At 49.1% G+C, this 21249-nt stretch overlaps 1 protein-coding gene across 6 annotated transcripts in view; it reads right to left on the reverse strand.

Annotated features, from left to right (window-relative positions):
• Positions 1-3712: 3712 nt before the first annotated feature.
• PECAM1 (platelet and endothelial cell adhesion molecule 1) overlaps positions 3713-21249 on the reverse strand; it is a 75226-nt gene continuing 57689 nt past the window's right edge. For all 6 annotated transcript variants that reach the window (XM_045490668.1, XM_045490667.1, XM_045490669.1 and 3 more), the window contains 2 exons: positions 11014-11036; positions 3713-4770 (listed from right to left, as the gene is read on the reverse strand). In XM_045490668.1, coding sequence (XP_045346624.1) covers positions 4741-4770; positions 11014-11036 — 53 coding nt within the window. In that variant the 3' untranslated portion in view covers positions 3713-4740. The remainder of the gene's footprint in view (positions 4771-11013; positions 11037-21249) is intronic.

Here is a 21249-nt window from a genome sequence, read left to right on the forward strand (position 1 = left end):
AGCAAACATCAGACTGCGATGGCTTAAAAGACTAGGTTATGTGCAGGTAAATCACCGGTGCTATACCTTTCTATTTATAGGAGCATCTTAGAAACATGGAAAATCAGAGCTGCAAGGAGTTGAGCTCATCTTGTCACGTTCCTTCTACATTGGGTTGAATAGTGTCCCCCCCCCCACCACCCCCCGCCAAAATTCATGTCTACCTGGAGCCTCAGAACATGAGTTTCTTTGGAAATAGGGTCTTTGCAGATGTAAGTAGTAAAGGTGGGGTTATCCTAGATTAGGGTGGGCTCTAAATCCAATGACTGCTTTCTTTATGAGAAGTCCATGTGAAGACACAGACACAGATACGTATGGAGAAATGTCTTGTATGACAGAGGCCAGGATTAGTGATGTAGCTGCAAGCCAAGGGATGCTGTGGCTTACCAACAACCACCAAAAGCTAGAAGAGGCAAGGAAGGGGTCTTCCCTAGAGCCTTTGAAGGGGGTACGGCCCTGTGGACAACTTGATTGGGGACTTCTGGCTTCTAGAGCAGTGGGAGAATAAAGTTCTGTTGCTCTAAGTCAGAGTTGGTGATAATTTGCTATGATAGCCCTAGAAAATGAATGCAACTTCTTGTAGAACTCTAAGATGTGTGACAGCTCAAGGTCACAGAATCAACTGGTAGCCAATCCCCTGTTGCAACTTGCCTTTTCCTTCATGCTCTGCAAACATGGAAATCATTTTTCTCCTCTCCTCTCCAAATTCATGTTGAAACTTTTATCAGTGCATGTTGGCTTTTATCAGTTTGAATTGTGAAATCCGTATGAAGGTTTTAGAAATACTTTGGACTATGAAAGTTTTAAATTAATTTACTGCCTATTCCTTTGGTGTACCAAAAATAACCCAATAGCTCATTACTTTTGGGAGATGAGGGCTGTCTCTTTTTAACACTGAGATCACCGTTTATTTATTTTGAGGCATTTTCTGAAGGCAAGCCAAGTTCCTCTAGGGATATTGGACTTAAAACAATCCACAAAGTAGACTCTTTGAGAAGAAAATGGGTTAACTACTCTTTTGGAGTTCTTAACAGACATCAAATCACATGGAGCACACTTGAGTTGTTAATTATATTGTAGTTCTTAACCTTGTTTTGGACCATGTCTCTGGGAAACTGATAAAAACCATGACCATCTTCCAGAAAATGGCATGTTCTCACAACTTCCTGCCCCTACTCTCACGGTGTTCACAGACACTGTCCCTTACCACCATCCCCACTCTGTGGACCCCCACTGTGGAGGCTGTCCTCAGGTGGCTGGGCCTCCATTTCCCCCCAGTTCTCCTTTTCACTGGAGCCATGTGGTGGTGAGCAAAGGCAGAACCTGATCCTGCAGCAGAGAATTTCTCTCCAACATATTAATAACACACACGGGGAGTCCTAAAAACAACCGTGCTCAGGAACTGAGTGCTGGCTGAGCAACTTTCAGGAAGCTTCTCCTGAAGACTCTCAAAGATTGAGTCAGGCCAGTGGGGTTCCTGACAGAAATTTCAAGGGACAATGGTGGCTTTTTGAAGAGGACTAATTGATCCCTGGGCTGGAAAGGACCCAGGGCTGACAGCCTGTTTTCCTGCTATGTTGAAGGCACTGTCCTCTCCTTTGCCTCAAGGTCTTAGCACACACACTCTGCCCCCTTGGTCAGCCATGCTCACCCCACCTTTTCCACCTGGTATTCTCCCTACCCTCAGGTCTTTGGTTAGACACAACTTCCCCTTGGACGCTTTCTCTGATTCCCTAATGTCAGTGTTCGAGGAGCCCTTTCCCTGTGCCCCCATTGGCCTTGACTTTCTCCACTGCAGTCCTTGTCCTGCCTGCTATAATGGGCACTCTACTCATCTGTAGCTCTACTGGATTGTGTGTTCCAGGAGGAGTAGAGGCCAAGTGATTCTTATAAGCTGGCCTATTCCCAACAGTGTCAGGAAAATAGAGCGTGATGGAATCGAAATAAATAAATAACCGGTTGGTTCAACGCAGGCATTATTGGCATTTTGGACATGATAATTCTTTGTTATGGTGGACTGTCCTGTGCATTGTAGGACATTTAGCAGCATCCCTGGCTTCTACCCACCAGATCCCAGTAGCGCCCCATCCAGTGGTGACAACTAAAAATGTCTCCAGACACTGTCCAGTGGCCCTGGGAGGCAAAATCACCCTGATAGAAAACCACCGCTTTAATGGATGAATGCTGACCTTGGAGTCACTTTGCCGATCTTGCATCTATGTCAGGGAGTGAAAATTCAGGTCATCAATTAATGCTGATGGAGTGGGTGGCTCCTGAAATGGGTGGCTGACCTCTTGTGGATCTTCAAAAGAGCCCCCCCCCCCCCCCACCAAAATCTATTACATGTTTGCAAAAGAGTGGTTAAGTCGTTTAATGACCTATAACGATGTAAGGACACGAGAGGGAGCTCTAACAAGTTCCAACACAGACGAAAACCAGCCACTCCCAGAAAGGGTGACTGAAGCTCTTCCATAGTGATGAGCTCTGGAGGTTTAGACGCTTGGTTATGCCCTAGAGTGAGGACAGCCGAACCAGAGTCTTGGATTTTTATTTTCTGAATCTACTACGAAAGATCCCTGTGTGTGTGGCTCCCCCCTCCCCCGCACCCGCCCCAGAAATATAGACAAGAGGGGGAAAACAAAGATCCATTTGTGTTCCATAAATAAGTCATAAGCATCAGGAACAGGGTCTTCCCAGCTTCCAGGGCAATGGCCTTTCTCTGGTGACAGCAGGGACTGAGGAGTTGACACTGAGGCTCTGGGCTCTCCCCAGATCATCAACACATCAACCTTCAGGCTTGAAGTTCAATACAGACCATCACATTCTGGGGCTCCACCCTGAGTCCATGCCTGGCTCTGGAACCGGGGAAATTATATAACATTTTCATGCTACTTTGTGTGTGTACACACACGGATTCATACCTTTTATCATATTTTCAAAGGAGTCTAAACCCTCCAGATACTAAGAACCCCTGGCCCAAGCTCCTCATTGTAGAAGTGAAGAACCTGAAGCTCAAAGGTTAAGAGGCTCCTTCAAGTTCCTACAGCTGCAATGTGGCAGAACTAGGACATACACTCCTATCTCCCTCTGCCTTCAGGCCCAGTGGGGCGCTGTTCTGATGGGGACCTGGGCTGTGGGACAGTGAGGTCTGGTCTGAGGCCACTGAGGATGGCTTAGAGGGATAGGAGGGGGTGCTTTGCCAGTAGGGTTACCAGATAAAATGAGATGCCTAGTTACATTTGACTCTCAGATAAATGAATACTTTTACAGCGTAAGTATAAGCCGAATGTTACACAGGACATACTTACACCCGAAGCAGATTCATTGTTTATCTGAAATTCAAATTTAATTGAGCACCCTGGGTGTTTCGGTGTTTTCTGTTGGTGTTATTCGCTCAACCTGGCAACCCTATCTGCCAGGGACAGCCTGGCAGTCTTTGGCTGGGAAGCAAACGCTGAATCGCAGCCAATGGATATTAATGACTCAGTGTTTGACGCTCAGACTACCTCTGGCCCTGCCTTCAATAAAGGCCACGGAGGCCCTTGGCCTGTGTGAGACAACCTGATAAGACCTGCTTGGTTCTTTGTGACTTCAGAAGGCCCGAGGCGTCCTCAAGCACTACAGATATTCTATGTGTATGTGTCCTCTTAGAAGATGACATTTCACAGGTCTGTGAAGAGTAAAGATCAAATTTATTTAATGCAATACCCTGCAGCTGTGTCACTGAGGTGGACGGGACGTGGGGGGAAAATGATCTCAGCTAGGTGTGCTCACTAGTGAAATTCCCCTGCAAAATGGCCGAGGCTACTCGTCCACCCCCTCAAGACACCCTCAGAAATATCGTAAGACCTCAGGGGACCATTTCTTTAGCAAGGAATAAATTAAAAAAAAATTAGTAAGAAAAATACGCATTTCATTTTTCTATTAAAAACAATATTTGCTGTAGGCAAACATCTTCCCATCTTGCAGCCTGCAGCATGGTAAAGGAAAAGAAAGAAAGGGTATAGAAAAACAGCATAAGAACATCTGTGCTCTGTCCGACTTCATTTTCTCTTCTGTGCATTGCCCGGAATGAACCTGATCTTCAGGTTGGCATCTCAAAGGGGTCGCTCCCAAGCAGCTTTGTTGTGATATTTGTGGCAGGCGAGGTCGTGGAGGGAACAGAGGGCGCCATCTGGTCAGTGCTGTTCACTTCCGAGGAACAAGGACCACCCAGAACCACAGGCCTTTGAAGGACCAAAGGCAAAGAGAGAGAGAGAGAGAGAAAAAAAAATAGCCCCTCAGCCCAGCCATTCGCTAGAAACGATTGGCTACAAAACAAAAAAATGGTTTCTGTGTGTGAAGATACTTGGACAAGTTCTTGATCTCCGTGCAAGACAAAAATATTCAAGTTTCAAAATATCCCAATGGCCGTTTAACCCTGAACCTCCTTCTGCGGCTCCCCACTCCTGAGGATGCCCCAGCTTGGTGAGAGGGGGGCGCTGTGGGGGGACTTAACCAGCCCCTCCGTATCTCTTTATACCCCCCATAAATGTAGGCAGATGGATTTCAGAACTGGTGACTTGGCCTGAGGAATTGCTCTGTTCAGTGGGAGCAGGGCAGGTTCATAAATAAATGCACAGAGCTCTTGGAATACAGGAATGATCTCCTCTTCTTGGAACGTGGGTGTCCTTCCAAGGAGGAACATCTGTCCTCGCAGCCCTAAGTTCCATCAAGGGAGCCTTCCGTTCTCTGCAGAGACAAGAGAAGACAAGCTATGGTCACACCCTTCAGGGCTCAAGACTGGCCTGGAGGAGGGGTAAGCAATATTGCAGCAAGCGCTTCACAAAGGCTCTCTGACAGCGCCGTCTTCCGCTGGTACCTCCACCCTGTGGGGTCAGCTCCTGCCCACATTCACTTCTCCCTTCTCTCCACACCAGCTCCGCCCAGGGCTGTGGCCTCCACTGCCTGTAGACGCGCGCTGCCCATCAGGCTATCAGCCAACTTTGTCAAGCACCCACTGAACACCCAGCATTCTGCCCCGTGGGTGCCACACTTACCTACAGAGCAAGACTAGTAGAGTTAAGAGAGACCTGGCTTCTTGCTCCAGCTCTGCTTCTAACACAAGCTGAGGCTTCTCTAGGTCTGTTTTCTTTTCTTTTTTTTTTTTCCAACTTTTTTTTTTTTAATGTTTATTTATTTTTGAGAGAGACAGAGACAGACTGCGAGTGGGTTAGGGGCAGAGAGAGAGGGAGACACAGAACCCGAAGCAGGCTCCAGGCTCCAAACTGTCAGCACAGAGCCTGACGTGGGGCTCGAACTCACAAACTGGGAGATCATGACCTGAGTGGAAGTAGGTCGCTCAACCAACTGAGCCACCCGGGCACCCCCGTTTTCTTTAAAAAAATTTTTTTAATTAATGTTTTTTATTTATTTTTGAGAGAGAGAGAGAGACAGAGACAGAATGGGAAGCAGGCTCCAGGCTCCGAGCTGACAGCATAGAGCCCGACGCGGAGCTCGAAATCACGAACCGTGAGATCATGACCTGAGCTGAAGTTGATGCTCAGCCGATGGAGCCACCCAGGCACCACCCCCCCACCCAGCCCATTTTCTTTTTTAATCGCAAAATCAAAGAGTTTTAACATGGATAAACACTGAGGATGCTTATCGTCACAAAGATGAAGAAGTGGGAGAAGCCAGACGCAGGAGGAACAGATATTGTGTGATTCCACTTACACGCGGTACCCAGAGTAGTCAAACTGATGGAGCTAGAAAGGAGAACTGTGATTTCCAGGAGCTGCGGGGAAGGGGGAAGTGAGCGTGCAATGGGTAGACTTTTGGGTTGGAATGATGACGAAGTTCTGTGGGCGGATGGTGCTGACGGTTGCACACGATGCGAATGTACTTAAGGCCACTGAGCGGTACACTTAACAATGGTTAAAATGGTACCTGCTGTTGTGTCCGTTTTGCCCCCTCCCCAAGAAAAAAAGTAAAAAACAAAACAAAAACAAAAGCCAGATTCCGCACGCCATCCTGCAGTGTTCTCTAACTGCTTTGTGTGATATTGTTGACACCTCCGTATCCACCAGTAACTGGACCCCCATCTGACCCGAGTACTGTTATCTATACCGAGGACGCGAGAACCCGCCAGGAATTTTATATCCTATCCGTTACTGACAAACAGTGCTAGCACGTGGGAAAGGTCCTAACAAACTGCAGGAGTTCAGAGGTGGCGAGACGCCCTCGCTGTACCACGAGGGAATCACAGAAGGCTTCGTGGAGCCAGCCTCCAAGGTGAGGCGGGTTTGGACGAACGGTTGCAGCATGGGGGCAAGAGTGGGGCAGATGGAAATGCTAGAGCAAAGGCGCCCTGGGCCCCAAAGGGCAGGCAGCAAATGAGTCCGTGACCCGACCCTCTGTGAGTGCAGGTGGACCTCGTGGGCACACAAGTGGGGGCACTTGTGGGGATCAGCCAGCGTCTTGGGAGCCCCATGGCCAGGCTGGTTGGCTCTCTGACGGTGGGGGCTGAGGTCCCTGTTTTGTTCTGGTCCCTGCGCATCTGAGGAGCCCCTGAGAACAGGATGCGGGTCCCACGGGCTCCAGCTGGCAGGCCACGGTCCTGCCTCTGCCTTCGCCAGGAGAGACCCTGGCAAGCGGGCCAAGAGAGCTGTGTTGGCCCCAAGGGGCTGGAGGCCCGCCAGCGCTGGCAGCTACCTTCATTTCTTCCGCTTTGCCCAGAGGGGTGACCCTGGTGTCCAGGCTTCCTGCAGGCCCCAGACCAAGTCCCTCCCTAAAGCACTCGGTAGCTGCAGCAGGACTAGCCCCACGGATGGGAAGGGCTGGGTCACAGTCAACCGGACCTTGAAGTAAAGGTTAACATACTCACATCCAAGACCTGTCCTTCCTTGTACCTAAATCAGAGGCCAGCTGTCAGCCACCCAAGAACAGCCATGAAATCGCCCCACTTCGGGCCAGAACATGGTATAGATGCTCTCGAAGGTCATTTTACTTCTAACACCCCTGGGTTTCCTGATTCTAGAATGTACCCCTTATGGTGGGGGGGGGGCGCCTTGGTCGTTCAGTTAGTTAAGCTCTTGGTTTCAGCTCAGGTCATGATCCCACAGTTCATGGGTTCAAGCCCAGGACTGAGATCCCTGCTCGGGATTCTCTCTCTCTCTCTCCTTCTCTCTCTCTGCCCCTCCCCACTCACTCCCTCTCTCAAAAAATAGATAAACTTGGGGCGCCTGGGTGGCTCAGTTGGTTAAGCGTCCGACTTCGGCTCAGGTCATGATCTCGCGGTCCGTGGGTTTGAGCCCCGCGTCGGGCTCTGTGCTGACAGCTCAGAGCCTGGAGCCTGTTTCAGATTCTGTGTCTCCCTCTTTCTCTGACCCTCCCCTGTTCATGCTCTCTCTCTGTCTCAAAAATAAATAAATGTTAAAAAAATTTTTTTAAAAATAGATAAACTTAAAAATAGAATGTGCGCCTTATGAGCACTTCCAATAAACCAAGTCTGTGATAGGTGCTCATTTAATCCTCACAACAACCAGGTGGGGTGGGGGTGGTTATTATCTCCAATTCCAGATGAGGAAATGAAGGCCCTGAGACATCTGCCCAGCGTGACTCAGCTGGTAAACAGCGAATCATGGAAAGGTTAGGTTTTAAGCTGGGTCTCTGATTCCCAAGTCAAAGCCTGGCTTTGGGTGAATCCGATGAAGAGGCATTTCAGGGCCAAAATGAAGTAAGTCTCCCAGTCGGGCCTCATACTGCCAGAGTGATGAAAAGAACTTTAAACAGACCATCAAGTAGCATTTATGTGGTACATTGCAAAATACTTTGTACACGTGTTCCTCATTTTACCTTTAAGAAACTTCTAGTAGGGAGCTATTACTGTGTTTGGGGTTCTCACCATCTCTGTTTCACGAATTGGAAAGCTTAGTTGGAGGAGGGCAGGATCACCCAAAAGATGGCCAGAGAGCTGAAGCTCAGACGCCAGTTCCCACTGCTGGCTCCCAGGAGGGAAGGGGGTGAGCTGTAACTGGGAACTGCCTTTTTTTCTGTAAGAAGACAAGGCTGTGTCCAAGATCCCGAGACCCACGAAGGTCCAGATTCACCCCTTTCTTTTAAGTACAAGGTGTTCTCTTTCACATTATCTGTCTGCCTGGGCCACAAACACAATTTATAAACAAGGCAAAAATGGCAGAGGAAAAATGAAGTCAGAATGTGCCATTGAAGCAAGTCAAACAATACTAAATTAGTATTTGGCTAAGCGGCTATCTCATTGTTAAGATATTTCCTCCAATGTGTTTTCAGAAGCAACGGCCATTAAACTACTGGGAATGATCGCCAGGTTTGATTTCAGGAAGGAAATCCCCTCCCATTTCCCTGCTGGGCAATTCGATTAATTTTCTCCTGACCCTCACCAGCTGATTATTAGGAAAACTATACCTCCTTCTTTTCTAAACAAATTGTATTCGCTTAAAGCGTCAAAATCCCTCTCCCAACGGCTGGGAACCCCTGAGCTCCTGCCAAAAGTCTTTATTCTTTGGGAGGGCAGGACCAGCTGGTGGGGGAGCTCTCAGGAGCATCCTGGGAGCAGACTTCTGGATCCACGGGTCAGCTCCTGGGGGAAAAGGAAAGTTCTATCTGTCCTGGAGCTCAGAGCCTTTGTCCAGAGAGACCGTTTGGATTGCAGACAAAGTAAATAAGTCAGTCCTGCCGGTCCAACAGACTTGCCTGGGGAGGACACAGCTATGTTTATAGTAGCGGGAGAGCATCTCTTTTTCTGGGTCCCACGTTGCCTATGGAGCAAAGATCTCACTTTCCACTCCCTCAAGGCCATGATAGCTGGAACAATGATGTCACTTCTTGGAGGGAGTCTTGTGTTGTGGACTAGCCAAGGAATCTGGGGACCCAGGTTCTAGTCCTGGCTCTGCTATTACCTGGCTGGGACACCCCAGCCAGGCTGTTCTGCCGATTCAGCCGTCAGTTTTTGCACCTATAAATTGGGCTCCGGACCCTTGCCAAGGCAAGTCACTGGTTTCGGGAGTCGGGGTGGGTTTAGGCTAGAAAAAGACCTTCATTTTATCCCTCTTTTCCTTAAATTGATAGCTTTCCTCCATAAGAAGAATGTCAGTGGTTTCCTGCCGTCAAAGGCATAATGAGTTCTCTGTTTTATAAGAATTCAGACTCCAGCAAAACAAAGGAAGCCAGGGGGCCCATTGGAAAGGCTACCAGCAATCTTGCTGAAGGTTCTTTCTTCCCAGACCTTAAAGCAGCGGCTCCTCATTTCTCAAGATACCAGCTGCCCAGTTAGTTAACCCCTGAACTACTGGGTAGTTCTTCAAAAGGTTGGGAGTGGGAAGATAGGAGGAGACAGGTCTTAGCATAATTTGAAGTTGGACCTCCACATTAAAAAAGTATATATTTGGGGCGCCTGGGTGGCTCAGTCGGTTAAGCGTCCGACTTCAGCTCAGGTCACGATCTCTCGGTCTGTGATTTCGAGCCCTCGTCGGGCTCTGGGCTGATGGCTCAGAGCCTGGAGCCTGCTTCCGATTCTGTGTCTCCCTCTCTCTGTCCCTCCCCCATTCATGCTCTGTCTCTCTCTGTCTCAAAAATAAATAAACGTTAAAAAAAAAAAAAGTGGGGCGCCTGGGTGGCGCAGTCGGTTAAGCGTCCGACTTCAGCCAGGTCACGATCTCGCGGTCCGTGAGTTCGAGCCCCGCGTCAGGCTCTGGGCTGATGGCTCAGAGCCTGGAGCCTGCTTCCGATTCTGTGTCTCCCTCTCTCTGCCCCTCCCCCGTTCATACTCTGTCTCTCTCTGTCCCAAAAATAAATAAACGTTGAAAAAATTTAAAGTCAAAAAAAAAAAAAAGTATATATTTCCATCTGCCAACTAGCAGCATCCTAAATCCTCAATTTCTTACAGAGTGAAAACCTCAGGGGCACCTGGGTGGCTCAGTCGGTTAAGCGACCGACCTCAGCTGAGGTCATGATCTCACGGTTTGTGGGTTTGAGCCCCGCATCACGCTCTGTGCTGACAGCTCAGAGCCTGGAGCCTGCTTCCGAGATTCTGTGTCTCCTTCTCTCTGCACCTCCCCTGCTCGTGCTCTGTCTCTCTCTCTGACTCTCAATAAATAAATAAATGTTTATTAAAAAAATAAAAAAAAAAAAAAGGAAAACCTCATAATGAGGTGTTTGAGTCCTTTGCATGTAAGCCCTAACTGACCTCTTCCTAGTGCTTCTCCTGGATGTCCTTTCTCCTATCACCCTGAGCTGCTTGGACTGTTCCTTCCCTCGTGGCTCTACTCCTGCTGATCTTTCTACCTGGGCCTGCTGCTGTGGTTGGACCCCTTCCTCACGGCCGATCCCAGTGACCCCTTCCGTGGGGAGGAGACCCTAACCAGAACCGTCTTTCTTCTGCGTTTCCATAGCTTCTGGTGAGCTATCATCACCTTGCTTTCTCATCTGTGTTAACTCATCTGATTCCCTCTGTGGGTCAAGGACCTTGAGTGGCCTCTGCAGCAAAGGGCCTGGTGTGTCAGGGTGACTGGCACAGGCTCTCAGAGTTCAAAGTTCAAATGCACTGTTGGATCCTCCCTTCCTCCAAGCATTCCCCCCACCCCACAACAATGTCTGCCTCACTTCCAAAGCCTGAACCTGAACTAGGAGGAAATGTGCACTTCGCTCAAGGGGGGCTATATGTTCTAGATTCCTGATCCTTTGAGGGGGTCTCTCTTCGTATGAGGGCTGAGATGCAAGCATGGAAACAGTGGGAGAGAATATTTGAAATCACCAGGCCCAGAAAACCTGGCCAGCCCGATGACCAAACACCCTCCATACAACATCTAGGCTATTGTTGCCCGGGGCTCCTGGTCTAAAACAGACCAGGCCGCTGTAGGGGTGTGATTCATGGGAGTGCAGAACCTGGCTGAGTTTGGAAATAGTTCACTGTTCAATGGACCATTTTTAAAAATTGTTTGTGAAATGTGTACTTACAGAATATCTGTTTTCCACGAAATCTGCAAAACAAAGCATAACATGGAGGGTGAGCGATTCAGAGAGTACATCAGGCTCCCCCCGCCCCCCAACCATCTCAGGAACCCCATGGGTAAAGGCAGGGGGTGGGGGCGGTGCAGAAGGAGACACCAGAGCTTTACCGGGTGCTGAGCTGCATGGCTCCTTTGCCCACAGACAGCTTCCTCTGGGCTCTATACTCCATGTGACAAGCATATTAAAATCCCTGGAAGCTCACTGGACGTTTTAAACAGTTTTTTTTTTAAGATTTTATTTTATTTTTTAATATTTTTTAATGTTTGTTTATTTTTGCGAGAAGAGACAGAGCGTGAGCTGGTGGGGGGGGGGGGTGGGCAGGGGTGGGGAGCAGAGAGAGAGACCCAGAATCTGAAGCAGGCTCCAGGCTCTGAGCTGTCAGCACAGAGCCTGACGCGAGGCTCGAACCCATGAGCAGTGAAATCATGACCTGAGCTGAAATAGGACGCTTAACCGACTGAGCCGCCCGGGCGCCCAAAGATTTTATTTTATTTTTTAAGTAATCTCTATATCCAATGTGGGGCTGGAACTCATGACTGCAAAAACCCAAGTCGCATGCTCCATGGACTGAGCCACCCAGGCGTCCCGGCAGGGTTTTTTTTTTGTTGTTTCTTTTTTTAATTAGTACTTCAGGTTATTTCAAGAAAAAAACTGAAAACTATAGAGGAGTAGAAAGTAGCCGATAAGCATGATCTCTTGTTCCATTCTTTAAACTCTGTTGACACTTTTGTCCCCCAGTCTTTTTCTGCTCTCCCGTAGGCTTTTGGTTCTGAGTCATAACATACAACATATGCCATTTTCTAGCCTACCCTTTTTACATAACGTGATCTTATAAATATTTCCTGGTACCTTCTTAAACATACTTGGGAGTGGCCTGTGTAATAATCATTCAATGGGTGTACAATTGTTTACTTATCCAGCTCCTTACTTTAGAAATTTAGGTTCTTTCCAAGTTTTTGCTGTTTTAAATAGCGCTGCCAGGGGAGCCTGGGTGGCTCGGTCAGTTAAGGGTCCGACTCTCCGTTTCGGCTGAAGTCATGCTCTCACGGTTTCTTGAGTTTGAGCCCCACGTCAGGCTCTGTGCTGACTGTGGAGCCTGCTTAGGATTCTCTCTCTCTCTCTCTCTCTCTCTCTCTCTCTCTCTCTGTCCCTCCCCGGCTCATGTTTTCCCTCTCCCAAGATAAATAAATAAACTTAATAAAAAAAAAAGATGTAAATAGTGCTGCCACATCCTCTTTGGGAATAAGGCTATTTCCTTATTTCGTAGTAGCTTCTCCATCCCCACAAGTGGGAGCAGGGGAGGAGAAGGTATAAACACTGCCACCACTCTCGGGATAGACAGCCCAAGCGCTGCCTGGAATGACAGGGCCACCTCTTCCCCCTTCCCCCGTAGGCCACCCTGTCTTCTTGCTAGGGTGCACGCCGGGACCTGCTGGCCCAGCCAGGCTGCAAGGATGAACATGGGCCTGTCAGGTCCTTCGAAATGTCAGGAAGATCGGAGCGAGGTGAAGAAAGGCCAAGGAGAACGGGAGGTGTCGTGTGGGGGGCGAGCCATCCCGCCAGTGTTAGTTAGAGCCGGTTTTCACTACAACAGGCGAGAGAGGGCTGTGGTTTGCCCTTGGAAAGGAGCAGGCCCCCACCCACTGCAGTTTCTAATCGGGCAGTGGCCCCCACGGCTGGGGCTGATTCCCCAAACAGTCCATGCAGGACATAGACCTGAAGACAGAGAAACCATGGGGACCTCCTGCTGTCTGGGAAAGGCGCCCAGAGCGTATGTGGGTGTTGGGGGTGGCAGCCAGTCTTGAAGGTGGAAGAGGCAATGGCAGGAGGGCCATAACCTACCGGACCCTAGTCCTCAGGGCTACTAGGTGGATGCACTCCAAGGGGCCTCGGGCTCTGCGAGGCCGCCCAACCTTAAACCCAGTCCCTTCTGGGTCTTGGGCGGTCTTGGGGCCCACCTGTCACAACGGGAGTCACAACTCTTCTGTTTCTCTCTCTAATTTAAAAATATCCTGTTTCCAAAAGTCCACTTCCCCCTCAAACCCTGTCTTATCACAGCCCTATTGTGCGTCCCCTGGAGAGGGAACGGGGCCAGAAGTTCCTAAGGGGCCCCCTTCTGTCCTGGCTGGGCCAGAGGCAGACGTCAAACAGCCAAATGGATGAATCAGCCGGACCACACGAAGTCGAGCCATTGTGTAAACTTCCACGCATTGAGTGAGGCTCGGGCAAGGCTCCCACCTGCAGCCCAAATCCGACCCAGGAGGACCTGAAGGACCCCGTGCTTCCCACTCCCCCCAAACCCCCGAGGGCTCTGGAATCAGACTTAAGAGGGAAAGAGGCTTAGTCTGTGTTTCCTAAAGTAATATGAATACAAAAGACGGAAAATTTCGAATATGCTAGTAATACTCAAGGAAACCCTAGGTTTATGCCCACTTGTAGTTTCTGCTACTTTCTTTTTGGTAATAGAGCAATCACTGCAGAAATAGAATCTGGTGGGTAGTACCTATTTTTTTTTTTTCACAGACTACTTTTTTACCCTCTTGGATTCTGAAGTAAAGAAACGCACCCCCCCACCCCGGCAGGGGCAGGGCTGGCAGTGTCCGCCAGGCTGCCTGGCTCAGTGCCACACAGGATGGGTGGGGACCGGCTCTCAAGTGCTCTTTTCTCCCTCCCACAGGGGTTGTGAGAGGCCCTCTGCACTGTGGTTCTTTCTTGATGACAGCTACTCTTAGTATATTAGACTTCTGCCCCTTTAGAAACATTTGGAACACCAAAGAGCGAGCAGAATGTGAAGGCCGAGTGAGCAGATCCTCAGGTGGGAAGATGGCTGGGTCCAACCCCAAAAGGCATAACTTCGTGTCTGGAGCAGGACCCGGCATCTCTTCCAGGGCCTGGCATTGTCAGGTGGGATGTGCCCAGGACACCTGTGGAGGTGGGCACAGGGCATCTAGAGAGGAAAACCAATTCTCCTGTTGGAGGGCTCACAAGGAGGTGAATTACGAGAAGCCAAGGTTTCTTAACACTGACATTTGGGGCTGGATCATTCTTCTTCTTCTTCTTCTTTTTTTTTTTTTTTAGAGTTTACATACTGTTTCTTAGCAATATCTACACCCAACGTGGGCCTTCAACTCGTGACCCTGAGACCAAGAGTTGGATGCTCTCTCAGGGCGCCTGGGTGGCTCCATCGGTTAAGCATCCGACTTCGGCTCAGGTCATGATCTCATGCTTTGTGAGTTGGAGCTCCGCGTCGGGCTCTGTGCTGACAGCTTGGAGTCTGGAGTCTGTTTCAGATTCTGTGTCTCCCTCTCTCTCTACCCCTCCCCCACCCTCTCTCATAAAAGGAATAAACATTAAAAAATTAAAAAAAAAAAAAAAAAAAGAGTTGCATCCTCTCCCAACTGAGCCCACCAGGCACCTCTGGGCTGGATCATTCTTTCTTGTGGGGACTGTCCCATACATTGTAAGATGATAAGTAGCATTCCTGGCCTCCACACATTAGATGCTATAGCACCCCTTTTCCTCCCCCCCAGTTATGACAACCAAAGACGTCTCCTGCCTTGTGAACCAGTGCTCCAGGCCGATGACTCCTAGACCTGAGTTCTTTCATAGTGAAAGAGCTTGACTGCATTGCTGATAAATGCACTCTTCTGTTAAAATCCAGTGTGAATATACATTAGTAGGTTTTGCTTTGGATGACCTGCGGGCCATTTTACAAAGTACTTTTAGAATAAGCCGGAGCACTATAAAAGGTGAAGTCCCGAATCAGAGTGAAGATACAAACTTTCCTGATGAGCCAGAAATTGCGGTTCCTACAAGGCTCAGCCAGGCTGAGTGAAGTTGTTGAGAAAGCCATAGACAGCCTGTAATTGCTCTCTTTTCGTTCTTGTCACCAGAAAAGCAAGGGGAGGAGAAGGAAATCAAACCTTTCCCTGGATGAGTCAGAGAAGGAGGAAGTTGATGACAGGTAAAAAGAGAGGTTTGGGGGGCACGTGCTTGCGGGTGGGGTGGGGGACTTTTGATGTCAGGTTGCCCCACAACCGAGAGTGTCTAAGCTATGAGCAAGCCCTGAAGGACACTACCATCTAAATCAGGAGAACTCAGGCGAGTAACAGAGCATCCTGTATGAAGTCCAAGGTTACAGGGGATGGGAGGAAATTGGTTCCAGTTAAGTGTTAAAGAGAGAAAGGTACCAAACCAACCTGGATTGCTTCCTTCAAACGCTCACTTTTTAGGACCACCCACATTGCTGCTTAAGAAGAGGCATAAACACAGGCTTAGTTCCCATTTCTGTAAAGCCAAACCGCAAGTCATAACCAGAGCTACTCTTGCTGCCTGGAATTTGCAAATCCTCATCTTAGGCAAGTCATTGAAAAGGGAATAAGTACTTCAAAGAGCCTGAAGTGTTAACCTTGCAGATCTAACTTACCAGAAATTATCGGCAAGTTTTCCTTTACCTTAAGAAAGCTGATGGTTATGTAAATGCAAAAGCTCTTTCTCAACCAGTTCTGGGGGCATTCCAGGGCTTGCTGTCCCTTCTACTTAGGCTTTTCTCAATTGGGCCTCTTCTGGATATAAATTTCCTAGTACTGAGAACCCCTCTCCTTCTTTCCCTAACGGTTTGTAAGGAATCACCTAACAGTTGGGAAAGTGGGAAAGGGAAACGTTCAAAGATCAGAGGTTTCTTTGTCCCAGACTGAGTTGACTGCTGGGATAAGATGTTAACTTAGCTCTCTGTCAACAAAACAGTAGGCTCCCAACAGAAGAGCAGACCTGTCTAACCATGGCCATGACCCAGCAGGGGATACTCAGTTGGAAGAGATACCAATTTTATTGAACCCACCTGCCCACCGCAGTGCTTATCCACCTACACACACTCCTGAGGAACACTGCAGTGTTCACTGTGACAATTCCATATGAGGGAGGGACATTTTATTGAAAATTAATAAGAAAACTGACGTCCAGGGGAGAAGTAAGGGTCGGGAGCCAAGTCATATAACTGGGTAAGGGCAGTGCTGAGACCAAACCCTAGTCTCTATCTCCCACTCAGGGTGTTCCTCTTAGGGTTACAGTGCAAAGAACCATCCAGCTGGACTCTAGCCAAAACAAACGTACCAGAAGCCCAGTGAGTTGGCCCCTGAGGTCCATGATTTAATTCGGATTTGGAGGGAAAACTCAGGCTTAGTAGAAGCAAATACTTACTGGGTCTTGGAGTCAAGGGTGAGTAAAGGATTAGAATTGCCTCCAAGGGACCTAGGAGGTGACTCTTAGACGTTGCTTAGAACAAAACATTTAGGGGAATGGTTTTGGATGGACCAAAGCATAGACAAATGACCATGACTTCCAAATGCCAGGACATTGAGACTCTCCGAACGTCATCACCGGAAGGCAACTTAAGATCATCCATTCAACCACCTCACTCAATACAGAAGCACTGAGCTTGCTCAAATTCACAGATAGACAAAGTAGAATGGTTGTTGCCAGGGGCTGGAAAGAGTAGCGAGTTATTGCTTACTGGGTCTAAAGTTTCATTTGGGGAAGATGAAAAAGTTCTGGAGATGGATGGTGATGGTTATACAGCTACGTGAATGTATTTAATGCCACCGAAACGTACACTTAAAAGTGGTTAAAATGGCAGGTGTTATGTGTATTTTGTCACAGTTAAAACACACAACCAAAGCTGTGAGCTTAGAGCCTAAAGCCAAGATTGCAAGGACCTGCTTCCCCCCACAGCCTACAGATGCCCCCACACTCATGAGCCAGCAGTCCACCTCGCTCCCTCCAGGACGCCGGTCCTGTCCAGATTCCCGCCCTGGGGCTGTTCCTTGGAGGCAGGCCTGCCCAATGCCCTTTCCCTTATCTAGAGGAGCAGTTTTCCTTTGTATCACTCAGGGGAAAAGGGGGGTTTAAGAGCCAGAACTACGCCCTGTGAGCCATTTCCCAAAATAGTCAGCCCTGACGTGCTGCTGGTTGGAAGGTGGGGAGAACTAAGAAATTAAGATGGGAAGAATAAAAAATTAAGAAGGAAAGGTTAGATAAGCCTTAGCTCTGTACTCAGCCCATTCACCGACCTGTCCAGAGACCCACCTCCCTCAAGGTCTTTATTTTATTGTGTGTCACCCTCCTCCCCCCAACACACACACACACACACACATGCACACACATGCACATATGTACGTGAGTTGGAGGATTCTCTCTGTTGGCCCACCCTGAGGCCAGTCCTTCCAGGATCCTTTCAAGATTGCTGAGTAAGAAAGACCCTACCTCTTCAAGCAAGAAGCAGAACATAACAGAGGTATAATCAGAAGGGAAGTGGGGCGCCTGGGTGGCGCAGTCGGTTAAGCGTCCGACTTCAGCCAGGTCACGATCTCGCGGTCCGTGAGTTCGAGCCCCGCGTCGGGCTCTGGGCTGATGGCTCAGAGCCTGGAGCCTGTTTCCGATTCTGTGTCTCCCTCTCTCTCTGCCCCTCCCCCGTTCATGCTCTGTCTCTCTCTGTCCCAAAAATAAATAAACGTTAAAAAAAAAAAAAATTAAAAAAAAAAAAAAAAAAAAAGGGAAGTGAGGGCATCTAGAAAATGCTTCTAAAAGTGTGGTGCCCAGAACAACAGCAGCAACATGTGAGAATTTTTTAGAAATACAAATTGGGGCGCCTGGGTGGCTGGGTCGGTTAAGCGTCCGACTTTGGCTCGGGTCATGATCTCGCGGTTTGTGAGTTCGAGCCCCGCGTCGGGCTCTGTGCGGACAGCTCAGAGCCTGGAGCCTGCTTCAGATTCTGTGTCTCCCTCTCTCTCTGTGCCTCCCCTGCTCACTCTCCCCCTCAAAAATAAATAGACATTTTAAAAAAATACTAAAAGAAATACAAATTAGTCCCACTCCAGACCTACTGAAATCACAAAGTCTGGGTGGTGGTACCACACCATTTGTGTTTTAACACACCTGGAGAATGCTCCATCTACATTTGAGCCCCTGCCCCTCATTTCACAGACAAGGCAACCAAGGTTCTGAGAGGTTCCACGACTCACCCAGGGTCACCCAGACCATACCGGGCTGTTACTCTTTTTTTTTTTTTTTTTAACTTTATGTATTTATTTTGAGAGAGTCAGAGATCGTGTGAATTGGGGAGGTGCAGAGAGCGGGGGAGAATCTCAAGCAGGCTGTCAGCTCAGAGCCCGACACGGGGCTCGAACTCATGAACTGTGAGATCCTGACCGGAGCTGAAGTCAAAGACCGGACGCTCAACCAACTGAGCCACCCAGGCACCCCCAGGCTGTTAATAGAACTGAATCCTCTAATTAAGCGGATGGTAATGTGAAACCGAACAAAGCTGGAAAGGGCAGCAACAGGCAGTCCCTTTGGCAGGACCGGGAGGAAACGTGAAGCCCGGCTCCCGGCATTGGAGTCCCTGCTCTGCCATCACTGGCCTTAGGATTGGGATGAGTTACTTAGCCTCCGGGCCCATTTTCCCATCTGCAGGACAGGAACAGTAGTAAAACCTCCGTCAACCCTAGGATGGTTTTGAGGACTGAACAAAGAGCAGGCGTCTCGCAGTAAGAGGGACAGAAAGAAAGAACAGGAAGAGGCCTGAGGAGCCTACGGCTTCCTGTCTTGGAGCAGCCACCGAGCAGGAAATGCTGGGAAACAGCAGCTCCCCTGGCCTCCAGGACGGGAGCCTCTTAGGCAAGGTGAGCACACGACTTTCACAGCAGCACTGTGGTTTTGGCTACAACATCCAGGGCTCTCTCTACCCGCAACCTCTGGGGCAGGAGCCAGCTGCCTGTTCAGAGACCAGGTTACAGAGGAGCCCCAGCCCCAGCTGACTCCTGATGGCCCAAGTGGGGCTCTGCCTGGGAGTCGGGGTGGGGAGGGAGACGGCTGTGCCTGGTCCCTGCCCTCAACCCTAGGGCTCAAGTTTCTCCTGCATCTTTTGGCCAACACGGATTGGATGCTCGCTGTATGGTAGGGATAGTAGACGGACTCGTGCCTGGGGTAATTAGCCCCATCTCCCCCCAAGCTAACCTCACCCCCTGTTTCTCATTTAATCTCATCTCCATGCAACAGCTGAAGAACCTGGAGTCTCAGAAGGGTCAGGCATCTTGGTCACAGTCACACAGCTGCTAAGGGGCAGCACCAGGACTGGGGCTCAGATGTCTGTGAGCAAAACAGGGCCCTTCACCACCCTGAGCCCCTGGGGTCCATTCCTGCCCTAGACCAGAGGGAGCAGCGAGATTCCCAGGGTGGGGCACTGAGGACTCAGGCACGGAGAACCGTCTGAACAGCTGCCCTAAAACAGGTGTAAATGCCACCCCCGAATATGCCACACTGACATAGGATTATTTGGGGCCGGAGGATGCAGAAGGAAGCCTTCCAGGAGTTTCCCTTATCTGACCAGAAGCCGAAGTTCCTAGGAAATGAAGACAGCCATGAGTCCCTCTCCCAGGGAAGGCTTCTGGCCTCCAAGATGACAGGCGGTGCTGAGATGGACCTGCCTAAACAAGCCTTATTCCATTCGTTTCCCCCAGATATTTACCTTCCCATTTGTTTTGTCACTTCTCCACAAATGTATTGTTCTTGCCTAAGGTGCTAAAGAAGTCCCCAGTTCTAACCACACCGAGGGCTTACTCATCACTGTTTTTCTCCTTGTTAATCTGTCTTTTGTCAGTCTCAGGGCAGGGCATCTCCTACTGACACTGGGTGTGGCCCTCACCAGCCAGCTGTAAAGGACCTCCAGCTGCTAGCCCAGGCCACGGCAGAGCCCCAGGCCTCCGGTCCTGGGGCGGGGGATCCCTGCGGGAGCCTGATCAGGAGCCTGGAGTTCAGGTCCAGGGTGGGCCAGTCTGGGGACTTGCTTCCTGTGTGAACTTGGTCAGGTGTTTTCACTGCTCTATGCCTCAGTATCCTCATCTGTAAAATGGGACTTAAATGTGAGGATTGAAAGAGATATTGTAACACAGACCACTTGGCATACACAGTAAGTGCTCAATAAATGTGAGGTTTTGCATAACCAAAGCGACCCAAAATGAACGATTTCAGGGACCATAAGAAGAACAGAGGGGTTTCATACAATTTTCACACAATTACCCAACAGGGTGTTGTATGGAAACCAATTTGACAATAAGTTTCATATTAAAAAAAAAAAAAAAATAAGAGAATGTCTTGGGGAAAAAAAAAATTACCCAACAGGACCAAGCATGAGCCCTACAAGAACTCTAGCTTTTTATTACACTGGAAGGACAGAGAAGGCCTATTTATTTCTGAATTTGCATTTTGCTGGCTCTGAATACTTTGAGAATACAAAATGAGACACTGAGGCCAAAAACTCCCCCAGGGGATGGTTTCTGAAAATCAGTCCGAGTCAGTGTCAAGTTCCACAAGGAAGCTGGGTTTCTGCTCTACCCATGAAAATACCATTAAAATATATATATAAATTAAGGGGTGATTCCTCTTTCAGATAAAAAGTAGGCTCTTCTGGTAAGACAGTGCTCCTCAAACTCTGGCAGCACCAGCGATATCTGGGAGCCTGTTAGAGTTCAGATTCTGGAGATTCTGATTCTGTGGGGCTGGACTGGTCCGGAGACACCCACGGCTGCTGGTCTGGGGACAGCACTTGGAATGGCCAGGCCCTCCCAAAGTTTCCACTTAAATACGGGTCTGTTATACAAAGCAAGATACACTCACAGTGACTATTTCCCCCAGAATCTTATGCCCTTTGGATTGTGACTGATTTTCAGAATTTACTTATCCTAAAGTTTATTTGAGAGACAGAGAGAGTGAGTGCAGGGGAGGGGCAGAGGAAGAGGGAGAGCAAGAATCCCAAGCAGGCTCTGTGCTGTTAGCACGGAGCCGACCCTAGGGTCCCGACCTGAGCCGAAATCAAGAGTCGGTCGCTTAACCGACTGAGCCACCCAGGCGCCCCTATTTTTTCAGAATTTAAAAGTAATCTTTGTATTCATTCATTTCCCCAGGATGGAATAGAATAATTACACACACACACACACACACACACACAAATGTTATTGCTGCGAGCTTCCCCAGGCCCATGTCTGCTTGGGCACTGGGCTCAGTCCTTGGGGGGAGCTCCTCATGAGGAAGTAATGGAGATGGGAACTGAATCGGGGTCTAGAATCAAAGAAAGGAAGAATCAAAGGAAATGGGGGCAGATCTGTACCCCACCCCCAGGCGGAAAGG

The sequence above is a fragment of the Leopardus geoffroyi genome, chromosome E1 (genome assembly GCF_018350155.1).
Source record: "Leopardus geoffroyi isolate Oge1 chromosome E1, O.geoffroyi_Oge1_pat1.0, whole genome shotgun sequence".
In the NCBI taxonomy this organism is placed as follows: Eukaryota; Metazoa; Chordata; class Mammalia; order Carnivora; family Felidae; genus Leopardus; species Leopardus geoffroyi.